Source organism: Nasonia vitripennis (genome assembly GCF_009193385.2).
Source record: "Nasonia vitripennis strain AsymCx chromosome 3 unlocalized genomic scaffold, Nvit_psr_1.1 chr3_random0010, whole genome shotgun sequence".
NCBI classification, from domain to species: Eukaryota; Metazoa; Arthropoda; class Insecta; order Hymenoptera; family Pteromalidae; genus Nasonia; species Nasonia vitripennis.
Window position 1 is genome coordinate 223,777 of NW_022279630.1, and position 15,171 is coordinate 238,947.

Consider the following 15,171-nt stretch of genomic DNA (forward strand, 5'->3'; position numbering starts at 1 on the left):
GACAACTGGCGTTGCCTGTACATAGGGATAGGACACAAACTTGTGTAAGATCAAAATGGAGGCCGAGAGTGCAGGACGTACCATTCGGATTCCAAAAAATAATAAGTAATGTAAAAATATTAAATAAAGCGTTTGTTATTCGTCCCAGTCATAAAGATGTAAATCTAACTTCAAACTTGGACAAAAATCTGTTAATAAGGGAAGTAAAAACAGTAGCAAATAAATAAAGAGGTTCAAAATGTATGTCCAAAATAATCATCAAGAAATCGAAAAAAAAGGATAGTATATAAAATATAACGAATAAGGTTAATCACTACTTAATAAAGAAAAAAACTATACAAACAAAAAGAGTAACAAAGCAAAATAATAATAATAAAAAAAGAAATAATTATAAGCTGTAAGGATGAATAATTCGTGCAATATAAGAAAAGAAGAAATGCTAAATCTATGAGTAAGTGTTGTTGGAATAAATGACTGTGGTAACCTCGATGATAATAAACTAGAAAATGATATGAATGCAAGAAACAGCGATATGAGAAAAATAGCACAGTACTTTCCACATAAGAATCCAAGAACTAGCCTACAAACAATCATACTGGAGACAAGAAATGATATTTACAAAGGTATTCGGGAAAACGACAATAGACTTTTCATAGATTATCAAATTTGCGGAGTCTTTGATCACATAAATGTTAAACCTTGTTTCAACTGTGGTAGATGTGATCATAAAGGAAAAAACTGCGAGAATCAAGTTACTTGCTTAAAATGTTCTGGAAACAACAAGACAAATGTGTACAATCAAAATGTTTATAAGTGCCCAAATTTTTCATATAGTAACAATAAATTTAAGAATATGTTATAGAGAATGGTTTCCTCTATAAGCCATAATTCCTTGATAGTAATCCAAGAATATTAATTTGGACTTTAAACAATAAATGATCTCTACAAGCAATATTTATTAATTAATAATGGTGCCGACGTTTTGAAAGAATTACATCTGTTCTCTTCAGGGCATCTAGAAATTACAAAATTTTACACTAATCACTAAAGTCTTGAAACAAACGAATTTGAACTACTAAAAAAAACCAACATGTCATACCCATAAATTATATGAAACAAAAATTCGTTGTCACATGTCAACTACAAGCACAGTTGTCCAGGGTATTGCTAAAATTTAAATCGTCAAACACGTTAAATGCACAGATTGTAGGTTAGTTATAACAGTTGTAAGTCGTTATGTTCCAAACTTACGAAAGATCGTCGCACAGAGATGTTTATTGTTGCTTGCAAGGATGTCATGCTGTGAGCAACAGTGTGACGTATACTGTTAGACAGATAGAGTGCTGTTATACACTCGCTATGCAAAGTCGCTTGTCACATAATCATATCGCAACATAATCAACAGAATGACTGACACCAATTTCCTAAAAAACACGTAGAAAAATGCAATAGATACCATAAAAAACATCGCGTTCTCAAAAAATAATCTTCCCTCTTTTTTGGAAAATATAAATCTAAATAATATGTGGTTCAGAATTTTTTTTTCAAAATTAATTTTAATTTTTCTTTTTCTGACTCCTAATTAGTAGCTGCCACCATCTATCAATAATTTATATGGTCTCTAACAGATGTAGCTGTAAACTTGCGAGTTACGATATGTTACATCAAATCCAAAATGGAAAAAGTTAAACAGACACCACTCTTCTCAGTCCTTTGCGCGTAAATGAATTTAGCTTTTATTGAAGAGTAGTTCACATTTGCTGATCTGTGTCGTAATTATGATGACAGATCATAAATAGAAATTTGATTCTATGTTTGAAATATGTTAATATAATAAAAGAGGTCTGGGATACCAAGTAGTGGAAGAATATTACAATAATAATACTTAGGTATTTTGTTTCAATTGCAAAATTAAATATATTCAATAAATAGTCTTTTTAGAGAGAATATTGCGTAAATTGCAAATATTCTTGGTAACAGAAAAATTTATGTATTCGCTTTGACTTTACAATATATTTGTAAATCAATACACTTTTCGTTTGCGTTATTGAGTCTAAATCAGAATTTCTATAAGTATGATAGATATTTTAATTTATTCTAAGTTATTCTATCTGATACGCTTTAGTTGCGTTATCAGATTCGACTCGACAAATTTATAAGTATTTTGAAATACGGAAATGTTTCTAAGTTTTACTTACTCAAGGCGTAAGTTGCTCATGAGTAGGGACTAGGCGCTTTAGTTGCGCTTGCGCTTAAGTTGTGCTTCGGCTAGTGAGTTCAGATAGCCCGTACAGGTCCTTATATAGGCAGCGGAGAGAGCGGGTATTGAGCCGCCGAAAAAACTATTACATTCATACCTGCACACGTATACTCACACCTATATACATACATCATTCACACAAACATATTCCAATGCACGCGCCGCGCCACCACTGCGCTCGCTACTCCTTTTCTCGCCCCGCTGCGCTCGCCGCTCGCTATATACAGGTATACGCGCGTGTTGCGCGCTCTTCCCCGCTCTATCGCTGTTTCTGCTGGCACCGCTGGCTGAATATTCGCGGCTATCTCAAGTGTCATGCGAGAGTCTTTGTCCGCCTCATATCAAAGTTCATATTCGCAGAATGTCTTTCGGTTTTCTCTCGAGCCTTTCATAGCCGAGCTTGTTTGCATCCCGAGACTTGATGCGGCGCCGCGGCTTCGTCTGCTTCTCAAACTCGCCTTCGTTGCACTACCGCGCCACTTGATCATTAAATTTATCAACACCTTGATAGGTTGCTCTATCTACACTGTAATAAGTTTTTGTCTCTCCTTTCGTTTGATTTAAGATTTTATAATTTAAAATATAAGAGTAATCATTGCGAGAAGTAAGTATTACACTATTTAATGAATAATCTATGCTGTAACCAAAAATTTTTGAACATATATCCTTTGTTTTCTATACTTCGGAAATTTAAAATTTTTCTATTTATCCTTCTCCTATTTTTAATAATAATTTTGCAGATTTTCTACTGAGTAAATGCATGTTTACATTCAATTTTTAAATATGGAAGTGTAACCAAAGGTATGATGTTTGTATAGTTTCTGCTATTATAATAGTTCTACTAATATTCTTTACAACAGGTAGAATTTGCCAAAAGTCTCCTCCTAAAACTATTAATTTAAGAATCATAGAAGCTTTATCCCAAATCATTAAATCTGCCTTTCGTAACTTTTCTTTATTAGATTCAAATTGTAAAAATGCAATTTTCAAATTTTCAAATCTAAAGGTAAACAAAAAGTTCTATGACTCGTCATTTCTTTTGGGAGTAATTGTTGCGTGCGCAATATTATTTTTCATTCAAGTGTTAAATTTATAATCGAATAGTGTAAATGTACACTTTACAGAGGCGCACATCGGAACTGGCCGTGTGTAAAATTAGCGAATTAAAAGACCGATTACCACGAATCAAGTCTCGGGATGCAAACAAGCTCGGCTATGAAAGGCTCGAGAGAAAACCGAAAGACATTCTGCGAATATGAACTTTGATATGAGGCGGACAAAGACTCTCGCATGACACTTGAGATAGCCGCGAATATTCAGCCAGCGGTGCCAGCAGAAACAGCGATAGAGCGGGGAAGAGCGCGCAACACGCGCGTATACCTGTATATAGCGAGCGGCGAGCGCAGCGGGGCGAGAAAAGGAGTAGCGAGCGCAGTGGTGGCGCGGCGCGTGCATTGGAATATGTTTGTGTGAATGATGTATGTATATAGGTGTGAGTATACGTGTGCAGGTATGAATGTAATAGTTTTTTCGGCGGCTCAATACCCGCTCTCTCCGCTGCCTATATAAGGACCTGTACGGGCTATCTGAACTCACTAGCCGAAGCACAACTTAAGCGCAAGCGCAACTAAAGCGCCTAGTCCCTACTCATGAGCAACTTACGCCTTGAGTAAGTAAAACTTAGAAACATTTCCGTATTTCAAAATACTTATAAATTTGTCGAGTCGAATCTGATAACGCAACTAAAGCGTATCAGATAGAATAACTTAGAATAAATTAAAATATCTATCATACTTATAGAAATTCTGATTTAGACTCAATAACGCAAACGAAAAGTGTATTGATTTACAAATATATTGTAAAGTCAAAGCGAATACATAAATTTTTCTGTTACCAAGAATATTTGCAATTTACGCAATATTCTCTCTAAAAAGACTATTTATTGAATATATTTAATTTTGCAATTGAAACAAAATACCTAAGTATTATTATTGTAATATTCTTCCACTACTTGGTATCCCAGACCTCTTTTATTATATTAACATATTTCAAACATAGAATCAAATTTCTATTTATGATCTGTCATCATAATTACGACACAGATCAGCAAATGTGAACTACTCTTCAATAAAAGCTAAATTCATTTACGCGCAAAGGACTGAGAAGAGTGGTGTCTGTTTAACTTTTTCCATTTTGGATTTGATGTAACATATCGTAACTCGCAAGTTTACAGCTACATCTGTTAGAGACCATATAAATTATTGATAGATGGTGGCAGCTACTAATTAGGAGTCAGAAAAAGAAAAATTAAAATTAATTTTGAAAAAAAAATTCTGAACCACATATTATTTAGATTTATATTTTCCAAAAAAGAGGGAAGATTATTTTTTGAGAACGCGATGTTTTTTATGGTATCTATTGCATTTTTCTACGTGTTTTTTAGGAAATTGGTGTCAGTCATTCTGTTGATTATGTTGCGATATGATTATGTGACAAGCGACTTTGCATAGCGAGTGTATAACAGCACTCTATCTGTCTAACAGTATACGTCACACTGTTGCTCACAGCATGACATCCTTGCAAGCAACAATAAACATCTCTGTGCGACGATCTTTCGTAAGTTTGGAACATAACGACTTACAACTGTTATAACTAACCTACAATCTGTGCATTTAACGTGTTTGACGATTTAAATTTTAGCAATACCCTGGACAACTGTGCTTGTAGTTGACATGTGACAACGAATTTTTGTTTCATATAATTTATGGGTATGACATGTTGGTTTTTTTTAGTAGTTCAAATTCGTTTGTTTCAAGACTTTAGTGATTAGTGTAAAATTTTGTAATTTCTAGATGCCCTGAAGAGAACAGATGTAATTCTTTCAAAACGTCGGCACCATTATTAATTAATAAATATTGCTTGTAGAGATCATTTATTGTTTAAAGTCCAAATTAATATTCTTGGATTACTATCAAGGAATTATGGCTTATAGAGGAAACCATTCTCTATAACATATTCTTAAATTTATTGTTACTATATGAAAAATTTGGGCACTTATAAACATTTTGATTGTACACATTTGTCTTGTTGTTTCCAGAACATTTTAAGCAAGTAACTTGATTCTCGCAGTTTTTTCCTTTATGATCACATCTACCACAGTTGAAACAAGGTTTAACATTTATGTGATCAAAGACTCCGCAAATTTGATAATCTATGAAAAGTCTATTGTCGTTTTCCCGAATACCTTTGTAAATATCATTTCTTGTCTCCAGTATGATTGTTTGTAGGCTAGTTCTTGGATTCTTATGTGGAAAGTACTGTGCTATTTTTCTCATATCGCTGTTTCTTGCATTCATATCATTTTCTAGTTTATTATCATCGAGGTTACCACAGTCATTTATTCCAACAACACTTACTCATAGATTTAGCATTTCTTCTTTTCTTATATTGCACGAATTATTCATCCTTACAGCTTATAATTATTTCTTTTTTTATTATTATTATTTTGCTTTGTTACTCTTTTTGTTTGTATAGTTTTTTTCTTTATTAAGTAGTGATTAACCTTATTCGTTATATTTTATATACTATCCTTTTTTTTCGATTTCTTGATGATTATTTTGGACATACATTTTGAACCTCTTTATTTATTTGCTACTGTTTTTACTTCCCTTATTAACAGATTTTTGTCCAAGTTTGAAGTTAGATTTACATCTTTATGACTGGGACGAATAACAAACGCTTTATTTAATATTTTTACATTACTTATTATTTTTTGGAATCCGAATGGTACGTCCTGCACTCTCGGCCTCCATTTTGATCTTACACAAGTTTGTGTCCTATCCCTATGTACAGGCAACGCCAGTTGTCTTCATTGAATGATTTTTAAAGGCATATGGTTAATGAATAAATACAAAAAAAATCTGTAAGGTGGCAGATCCAACGCGAGAGAAAATTTATGTAGGTTATCCCGGGTCCATGCACACTTTTTGTTTACCAGATATTTGAAAAAATAATCTTGTATATGAAGGCCAAGTGAACGTTACGTAGCTAGTGGTGTAGACTACACGTCCCAGAGAAGAATCCGCCAAACTCAGTCGTTCGTAAAAGCAACGACAGACTCTCTCTCTCTCTCTCTCTCTCTCTCTCTCTCTCTCTCTCTCTCTCTCTGCCAACTTCACGTGAGTACACAAAGTCCTGCTCTGCTTTGCTTATTTTTCTCTGCATTCTTACTGCCGCACACTGCCTTCGGGCCTATTCTTTTGTAGTTTGTTGCATGCGCTATTCTGCAACCTTCAACGTGATATAATATTCACTGGAGGCTGCAACTTCCTACTTGCTTTTTTCCTGCTTCAATATCTGTCGCTGACACATAACCTGCAAACACGCACGGCTTCTCTCCTCGTTGCACGGCGTTTCTTTTTCCCTCTAAGTGATCCACGTGGAGCCACCTGTTGGACAGACGGATCACCATCATCAAACACAGTAAGTTATCGACAGAGACATAACATCGTCTAAAATGAGCAGAATTGGTGGGAAGAATGCCGAAACGCCAGTTACGTGTGCTCACTGCAACAAAGCAGCCAGGGGAAAAATGAGGACCTGTGAGTTGTGCAACGAGCATTTCCACACCATTTGCGTCGCTCTACGGTCCATAATGATGCGAGATGCTCCCACACTCGCCTGTGCTGCCTGTGCAGGTGAATACGCCGTCGTCACGCCCAAGATCACGCAGACGAGGGCGAAATCGGCGGCAGCAACAGCAGCAACGGCAAACACATCCGCCAAGGGCACGCCTGTAACAGGTGTGCCCAAGAAGAATAAGTCTGCGCCCTCATCTCTTGCCGGCTCCAGAATCCAGTCGCCTGCAAGAACACAGGCGACGTCCATCGAGAGGTCCCTCAAGGACATCTTCGTGGCACTGGACGACATCAGGAGGGTCCAAAATGAGTCCCTTCAGGCACAAAACACCGTGTCTGAAAGGATCTCACGAATCTTGGCACCCTAGAAAAACGCCTCAAAGCCCTTGATGACTTACCTGCGCTCAAGACTCGGCTAAGCAATGTCGAGTCCTCCATCTCTGAGCTGCAGGCACAATACCAAGAACTGTCGTCAAGGAGCTCCGCAGTGAAGCAGAACAACAGCATTGCTCCGGCCTCGGAGGAGATCAACAACCGCCGCAGCGAGCTGGCTGAGATCAAGAGGAGGCAGGAGCGCTCTGCGGGCAATGTGGTGGTGATCACCGGCCTGGCCTATACCCAGGAGACGTCACTGCAACTCCTGGCTTTCTCCGTCCTGGCTGCACTGGATCCCACGGTCCTGAAGCGGAACGTGGCAGCCGTCAGGATCATGGGGAGACTTGACGCAAAGAACATCAATGCGCAAGGTGACAGCAGACTCCCACCTCTAGCTGTCACTCTCTCTCTTCCAGTGCGCTGGCCCGCTCCATCATAGTGGCCAAAGCCAGGAAACGCAAGCTTCACACTAGTGAATTGGATGATGCACTACTGGAGGAAGCGAGAGCTCTCTGCCCAGACCACCAGGGACTCATCAACATCAATGAGCTGCTTCCTCCAGATATCCACAAGCTGCGAGTCAAGGCCAGGCTGGAGGCAAAGAAGAGAAGGGGATGCCGCTCTTTCGTGAGGAACGGTAGGATCTTCATCCATTCTGGCGAGGACAACGAACGGGCCACCATCATCAATACAGATGATGATCTTGAAGCTTTTTTAGCCCGCACGCCGCTAACAGCCAACACGGACACCACACACTAAAACACATACACATCATCCCACCAAAACCACCATCTAAAACATTAAACTCATCCACATCTACTTCTAAAGCGTCTCTGTCTGCGGGCCTAAGGGTCTGTCATTTCAATGCGAATTTCCTTACGGGTCACATTGAGATGATCAGGTTCTTCTTGTCCACTCGTTCCCCCTTCCACGTAATACCTGTAACTGAGACCTGGCTAAGCGACAAGATATCGTCCATCCCTTCACTGGACGACTACACTCTGTACAGACGGCACAGAAACAGGAACGGTGGAGGTGTGGCCCTCTACATTCATCACTCATTGACAGCTAGTATTATTTCGTCATTTGACGGTGAATGGTCGGGCAAACCAGGTAAGCCGGAGTATCTTTTCTGAGAAATCACAGCTAAGGGAATATCGTCCATCTTCGTGGGGGTTGTGTATCGCCCTCCTCATTCTCCCTTTATCCAGGGATCTAATTTCATTGAACAACTAACAACACATATGCACAATTACTCCACGAAGGTCATCATGGGAGACTTTAATGCAGACCAGCTTTCCTCGTCTGAAGACGCCAACTCGATCAAGGCTTTCATCGACGAAAACTCCTTTACTTCTGTGCCATACGGTGCAACCCATCACAGACAGGACCTATGCTTAATCGATTAGCAGGATCGCCTGCTCTCATATTGGAAGACAGACACTCCTTTCATCAACGGACATGACCTTATCACAGCCACACTCGACGTACAGATTCCACGCCACGTACCTGCTACATACACCTACAGAAACTACAAAGGAATTTGTGCTGAGAAGCTAAGGGACTTCCTTAGTGCATGTGACTGGTCATCTTTCACCACGCCATCACTTGACGAATGCATTACCATCCTTAACGACAACATCACGAAAGCCATAAATCATCTCGCCCCATTAAAGACTGTGACACCTGGACGTAAGCGTCACCCGTGGTTCACCGCGGCTCTTCGTGACCTTTTAACTGAAAGGACTAAACTCTACAGACGCTTTCGCAGAAGTCGACTACCTTGGGATCTATACTTTTATAGAATCGCAAGGGACGACGCTCATAGACAGGTCGAGGAGGCCAGGCTGAATTACTATTATTCACGCTTGTCTACTCTGACCGACGTTGCAGAGATATGGAGAGAGCTTGAAAATCTTGGTATTACTACCTCTAAATCTTCTCCACCTACTCGGTTCTCTCCAGATGCTCTCAACAAATACTTTAGTTCCATCTCAAATGATCCTCAAGCTTCATCTGTTGAGGAGTATCTGCGAACTCTTGAGAGTCTAGACCTCCCTGAACATTTCATCTTCAGGGCTATCACAGAGTCGGACGTGTTGGCTGCAGTATCACACTTCAATACCCAGGCCAGGGGAAGTGATGGCATCCCACAGGTTGTAATCACCAAAGCATTGCCAATACTCGCTCCTTTACTTTGTCAAATTTTCAACCTGTCTTTGAGCGAGGCACGCTTTCCTTCCCCTTGGAAGTCTATATACCCCCCTACTATATAAACGCTCTACCTTCTACTGCTAACACCTATATAAATATAGCGGGAGCCCAGGTCAACTTTGAATCATCGGTGCGCAACCTGGGGCTGGTGCTTGACTCCAAACTTACGTGGAAAGAGCATGTTACACAAATTTGTAAACGTGCTCACTCTTTAATGTACCGTCTCTATTTTTTTGGGAAAAGCACTAGCCTTAGATTGCGCCAACATTTAGTGCAAGCACTCCTGTTTCCCCTCATTGACTATTGCTCACTTGCTTACTGCGACCTGACTCAGGAACTTGACATAAAACTGCAGAGGCTTGTCAATACGGGGATCCGTTATATCTACGGTGTGAGGAGGGACGAGCACATCTCCTCTTACAGGCGTGAGCTGCAATGGCTTAACACCGCCGGACGTAGGAAATACTTCATGGCCTGTTTTCTAAGAAAAATGTTCAACACCCCAATACCTACTTATCTATTAGCATATTTTGATTTCCACGTCGCGCTCAGGCCTGTATGGGGTGAGGTGACTCCACTGGACATCCCGTCCTTCAAGACGGAGACGCTAAAGAATTCATTTTTCATCAGCGCCTCCTATCTCTGGAATAGCCTTCCATCTCATCTTCGCAACACACTATCCATATCACACTTTAAACAAGCAGCTAAAAATTACTTCTTTAATTTGGAAAACACATAAACATCACACAAACATACACACATTATCATTCATCTCATTTCACTTCATTCCAATTTACACTCTTCAGACGCACTAGCACCCTTACACAAAATTTTTATTCTTTTTATAATATACTATAATTGTATATGTACAACACAATGTACAACAATAAAAAAACACTTAAATCTAAATCTAAAAAATCTCTCTCTCTCTCTCGGCGGCGCTGGTGGTAAGATAAGCACGTACTCTGTTTCGCTCTGGGCAATAATACTCGTTATTAATATTCTCTTCACTCTCTCGAGTAACCTTTTACAGCAGAACAGACGGGACAGAAACAGGAACGGTGGAGGTGTGGCCCTCTACATTCATCACTCACTCACAGCTAGCGTTATATCATCGTCTGACTACACTTGGTCGGGCAAGCCAGGAAAGCCGGAGTATCTCTTCTGTGAAATCTCCGCAAAGGGATTCATGCCCATCTTTGTCGGCGTCGTTTATCGTCCATCCCATGCCCCTTTCATCCAAGGCAATGATTTCATACAAAAACTAACTACACTCATGCATAATTATTCGACTAAGCTAATCATGGGCGATTTCAACGCCGACCAACTCTTCTCATCTGAAGATGCCAAGTTCAGCCCTCATTGAGGAGAACTCCCTTCAGTCGGTCTCCTACGGTGCTACGCATCATAAACAGGAGTCCGACACCTGGCTTGACCTCTGTTTAATTGATGAGCAGGATCGCCTGCTCTCACACTGGAAGACAGACACTCCTTTCATAAACGGACATGACCTTATCACGGCCACTCTCGACGTACGGATTCCACGCCACGTACATAAAACATACTCTTACAGACACTACACTACAAGGGAATCTGTGCTGAGAAGCTAAGGAACTTTCTTGGTGCATGTGACTGGTCATCGCTCGCTATTTCATCACTTGACGAATGCATTGCCATCCTAAACGCTAACTTGACTAACGCCATTAACCACCTCGCTCCATTACGTACAGTGACTCATGGACCGAAACGTCACCCGTGGTTCACCACGGCTCTTCGTGACCTCTTGAAAGAACGAAACAGACTCTACAGACGGTTTCGCAGATCACGTCTCCCTCTAGACCTATATTTTTATAGATTAGCCAGGGATGATGCTCATAGACAGGTCAAGGATGCCAGGCTGAATTATGACTACTCACGCCTGTCAACCATGACTGATGTCGGCGAGATCTGGAGAGAGCTTGAGAAGTTTGGAATCACCACTCCCAAAGAGAACACCCCCTCTCGCTTCTCCATTAAAGACCTCAACGTGCATTTCAGCGGAATTTCCAACGATCCGCTCGCTCCTGCTGTTGAGGACTATCTGCGTACCCTAGAGAGTCTGGATACCCCAGAGCACTTTAATTTCAGGGAGATAACGGAATCGGACGTCCTGGCTGCAGTAACGCACTTTGACACTCAGGCCAGAGGCAGCGATGGCATCCCACAGATCGTCATTCATAAGGCATTGCCAGTACTCGCTCCTCTACTCCGTCATATTTTCAACCTGTCATTGAGTGAGTCATGCTTCCCCTCTGACTAGAAGATGTCACTAGTGCGTGCGCTGAACAAAGTCAGCTCACCAACAGCTCTAACTGACTATCGTCCGATCTCCCTCCTCTGTTTTCTGTCCAAGGCGCTGGAGTGGCTAGTGCATAGGCAGATTTACGAGTATCTTGAGTCAAGACTCTTCATTGACGATTTTCAGACGGGTTTCCGCACTGGACACAGTACACAGTCTGGCTTGATTAAGTTGACTGATGATGTCAGGCTTGGTATAAACAGGAAGAAGGTACCCTGCTAAAATAAGTCCATAGAAATCGATAAGACCTCTTATCAAATTGAATGGTAAGTCTTAATCACGATTTTTACAATAAAACTCGATAAAATTAGATTGGGTAAATGGGAATCGATTAAAATCTATAGAGAAATCAATGGATTTTAATTGCTGTTTTCCATCTATTTATTTCAATTATTGTTTTTCATATAAAATTGAATCGACTTCTATTGACCCTATCGAATTTAATCTAGTTTTAATGCGAAAATGGCGATTAAGACTTACCATTCAATTCAATATGATATCTTATCGATTTCAATCTACTTCTATAGACTATTTTTAGCAGGGTAACACTTCTTATTCTTTTTGACTTCGTGTGTCACATCAAACTCCTTGGAAAGCTGTACTCTTTCTGCTTCTCGATAGGATAGCGGGTTGGGCTGCGCTAAATCATCTTAAGCTAAATGTTCTCAAAACCAAAGCGATTGTCCTGGGTTCCCCCTACTACATAAATGCTTTACCATCTGTAGCTAATACCTCTATGCATATAGGGGGAGCCCAGGACAGCTACGAATCATCTGTGCGTAGTCTAGGGGTGGTGCTTGATTCTAAATTAATCTGGAAAGAGCATGTCACACAATTGTGTAAGCGTGCTCACTCTCTAATGTATATAGACTATACTTCTTCAGAAAGAGCACCACTCATAATCTGCGCAAACATCTCGTGTAAGCGCTTCTTTTTCCAATAATAGACTATTGCTCGCTAGTATACTGTGACCTGACGCAAGAACTGGACACTAAACTGCAGAGATTAGTGAACACGGGAATCCGTTACATCTATGTTGTAAGAAGGGACGAGCACATCACCCCTTACAGATGCGAGTTGCAGTGGCTTACCACCGCCGGACGTAGGAAGTACTTCATGGCTTGCTTTCTAAGAAAACTGTTTAACACAGCAGTACCATCATACATCACTGCCTATTTTGACTTCCACGTCGCACTTCATCCTGTTAGGGGTAAGGTGACACCTCTGGACATCCCAACCTTTGCTACAGAGATGCTGAGGAACTCATTCCACATAAGCGCCTCATACCTATGTAATACACTACCTTCACAGCTCCGCGACAATAGATTCATTACACACTTCAAGAAACAAGCCGGACACTACTTTTCCACCCTTGAAAACACATAGCTTATTATCTCCACAGTCATCTCAGTCTCACCTCACTCAACATCATAATTTATTACTTTACTACGTATTTATTTTTTATAAAATCTCTCTCTCTCTCTCTCTAAAAATATTTTTCAAACTACAATTATCAATATTTGCATTACCTTGTCAACTAGTTTATCAGTTTCCAATCGTACTAATTGTTCTACTCGTCCGATCAGTGCTTCTATTTGAAGATTAATGCCTACTTCATGCGATGTATCATCCATTTGCATTACTTTTCCTAAACGATCCAGAAAGTTTAGAAACTGTAAAATATAAAGTTTCTATGTAGTTTTATGGTTTTTTTATGAAAATGATTAAATTTTTATAATATTTTTACAAATTCATGAAGCTACGTCTTGGTTGAAAATTAAATTAATGTCTGCTTTCAAGAGCAAAAAATAAACTTTAGATGCTTCTGCAGCTTCAGAATAATGTTTTTAATCTAAGATAGACGTTGGTAGGGAAGTAAAGTGAAAATAAAAATATAATTAAATTTATTAATTAATACAAGGCTTATTTGTTCTGATTAAAAAGCTAGATTCAGTCATATTAGCAGTTTTGGATCGTTAAAAGCCCTTGCAGATACTTTTCCACAAGTGCGCACGATAGTTAACACTATCGTTTTTCGGCAACTCAATCAGCAGTTAGCTAATTCTATAAATTTAAAATTTTTAATTGCTTGCCTACCTCTAATAAAATGACAACTCTAGAACATATTCAACTTTAAAAGAAATACTGCAAGTAATGATTTCCAGGAAAAAAATTTGAAAGCTAAGCACTACCCTTAAACATACCACTGCGAGCAGGATAAATTTGAAGTAAAATTGCAATATTTTCTCATGGCCACGTGTGCTTGTGATTAGTGCGACATTGCAAACGTCGCAGCCGCGTTGATACGAGGAATCTCGATCAAAGCGTCAAAGCCCTGAGTGCGCGAAAAAAACAAGTGAGTCGTCTTGTTGTCGGCGCCAGCTTTTCCTCAAGATCGACGTTCGAACCGTCAACGTTTGCTTGAGAGAAAGATTGGTCTTCCGCATGTCACAAGCCAATCAGTGGACGTTGATGCGTGGTTCGTTATCCGCACGGACTGCGAGCCAATTGGGCCCCGCAAGAAGAAGAAGGGAGTGAGCGCGAGAACAAGCGGAGATTCCGCCAGTTCTCTCCCGACTGTCGACGAAGTACGTCGACGTTCGAGAGAGTCAACGCGTTCTCCTTTGCTCGTCGACCCCAGGTCGCCGATGAGCGGAAAATTGTGAAAGTCTCCCGAGCGTGCGAGAGTGCGCGCGTGTTACAGGTGCTGCGCGTTGGCACTAGAAAGTACTAACGCCTAAACGAGCTAGCGACTATCCCGATCAGCACGAGAGTAAGAAAACCAGGAATCGAGAGGACCAGGGCGACTAGCAGCATCGGCGTGAGAGAGAGAAATAGAGAGAGAGAGTCTTCAGTGGACTGGACCTGGGCCTGCGGCCTGCCGTCTGCTACGCGAGCGCGACTCATGTGTGAGCATGCCAGCATAAACCCTGCGTGGCTTAATTTTGCGCGGGAGGCACTACAGCCATCGCGTTGTAGGGAAGGACTCGGCGAAATACAGAGTGCAATAAACTGTAAATATTATTTTCCCCTTTTTCTAGCGTTCTTCCAAACGTGGCGATCGCGCAAAATCCTACAGTTCAAGAAAAATCCTAGTGCGTTCAAGGCACTAGGTGTTGCGCACCTGTGTTGGCAGGCAAAGTATCGCATTAGCTAGAGCAGCTAAGTGCCAGTCGCACGATATTGGCTCACTAAGTTCCGCTCTTTCATCCTACCGAAGTAGTGATTTTCTTTATCGGACGCCGCGACACAAGGCTGCAATCTTGCTCGCGTTCAGTTGCAATGGGGTTGAGTGCTGTTTCTGATTGTTAGACTATAGTATATCTTTGATGTTACTTCTACTCTTG

At 40.5% G+C, this 15,171-nt stretch overlaps 1 protein-coding gene across 1 annotated transcript in view; it reads right to left on the reverse strand.

Annotated features, from left to right (window-relative positions):
- LOC107981654 (coiled-coil domain-containing protein 170-like) overlaps positions 1–15,171 on the reverse strand; it is a 290,914-nt gene that overhangs the window by 177,334 nt on the left and 98,409 nt on the right. The window contains exon 3 of the mRNA XM_032601858.1: positions 13,354–13,497. Within this exon, the coding sequence (XP_032457749.1) occupies positions 13,354–13,497 (144 nt within the window). The remainder of the gene's footprint in view (positions 1–13,353; positions 13,498–15,171) is intronic.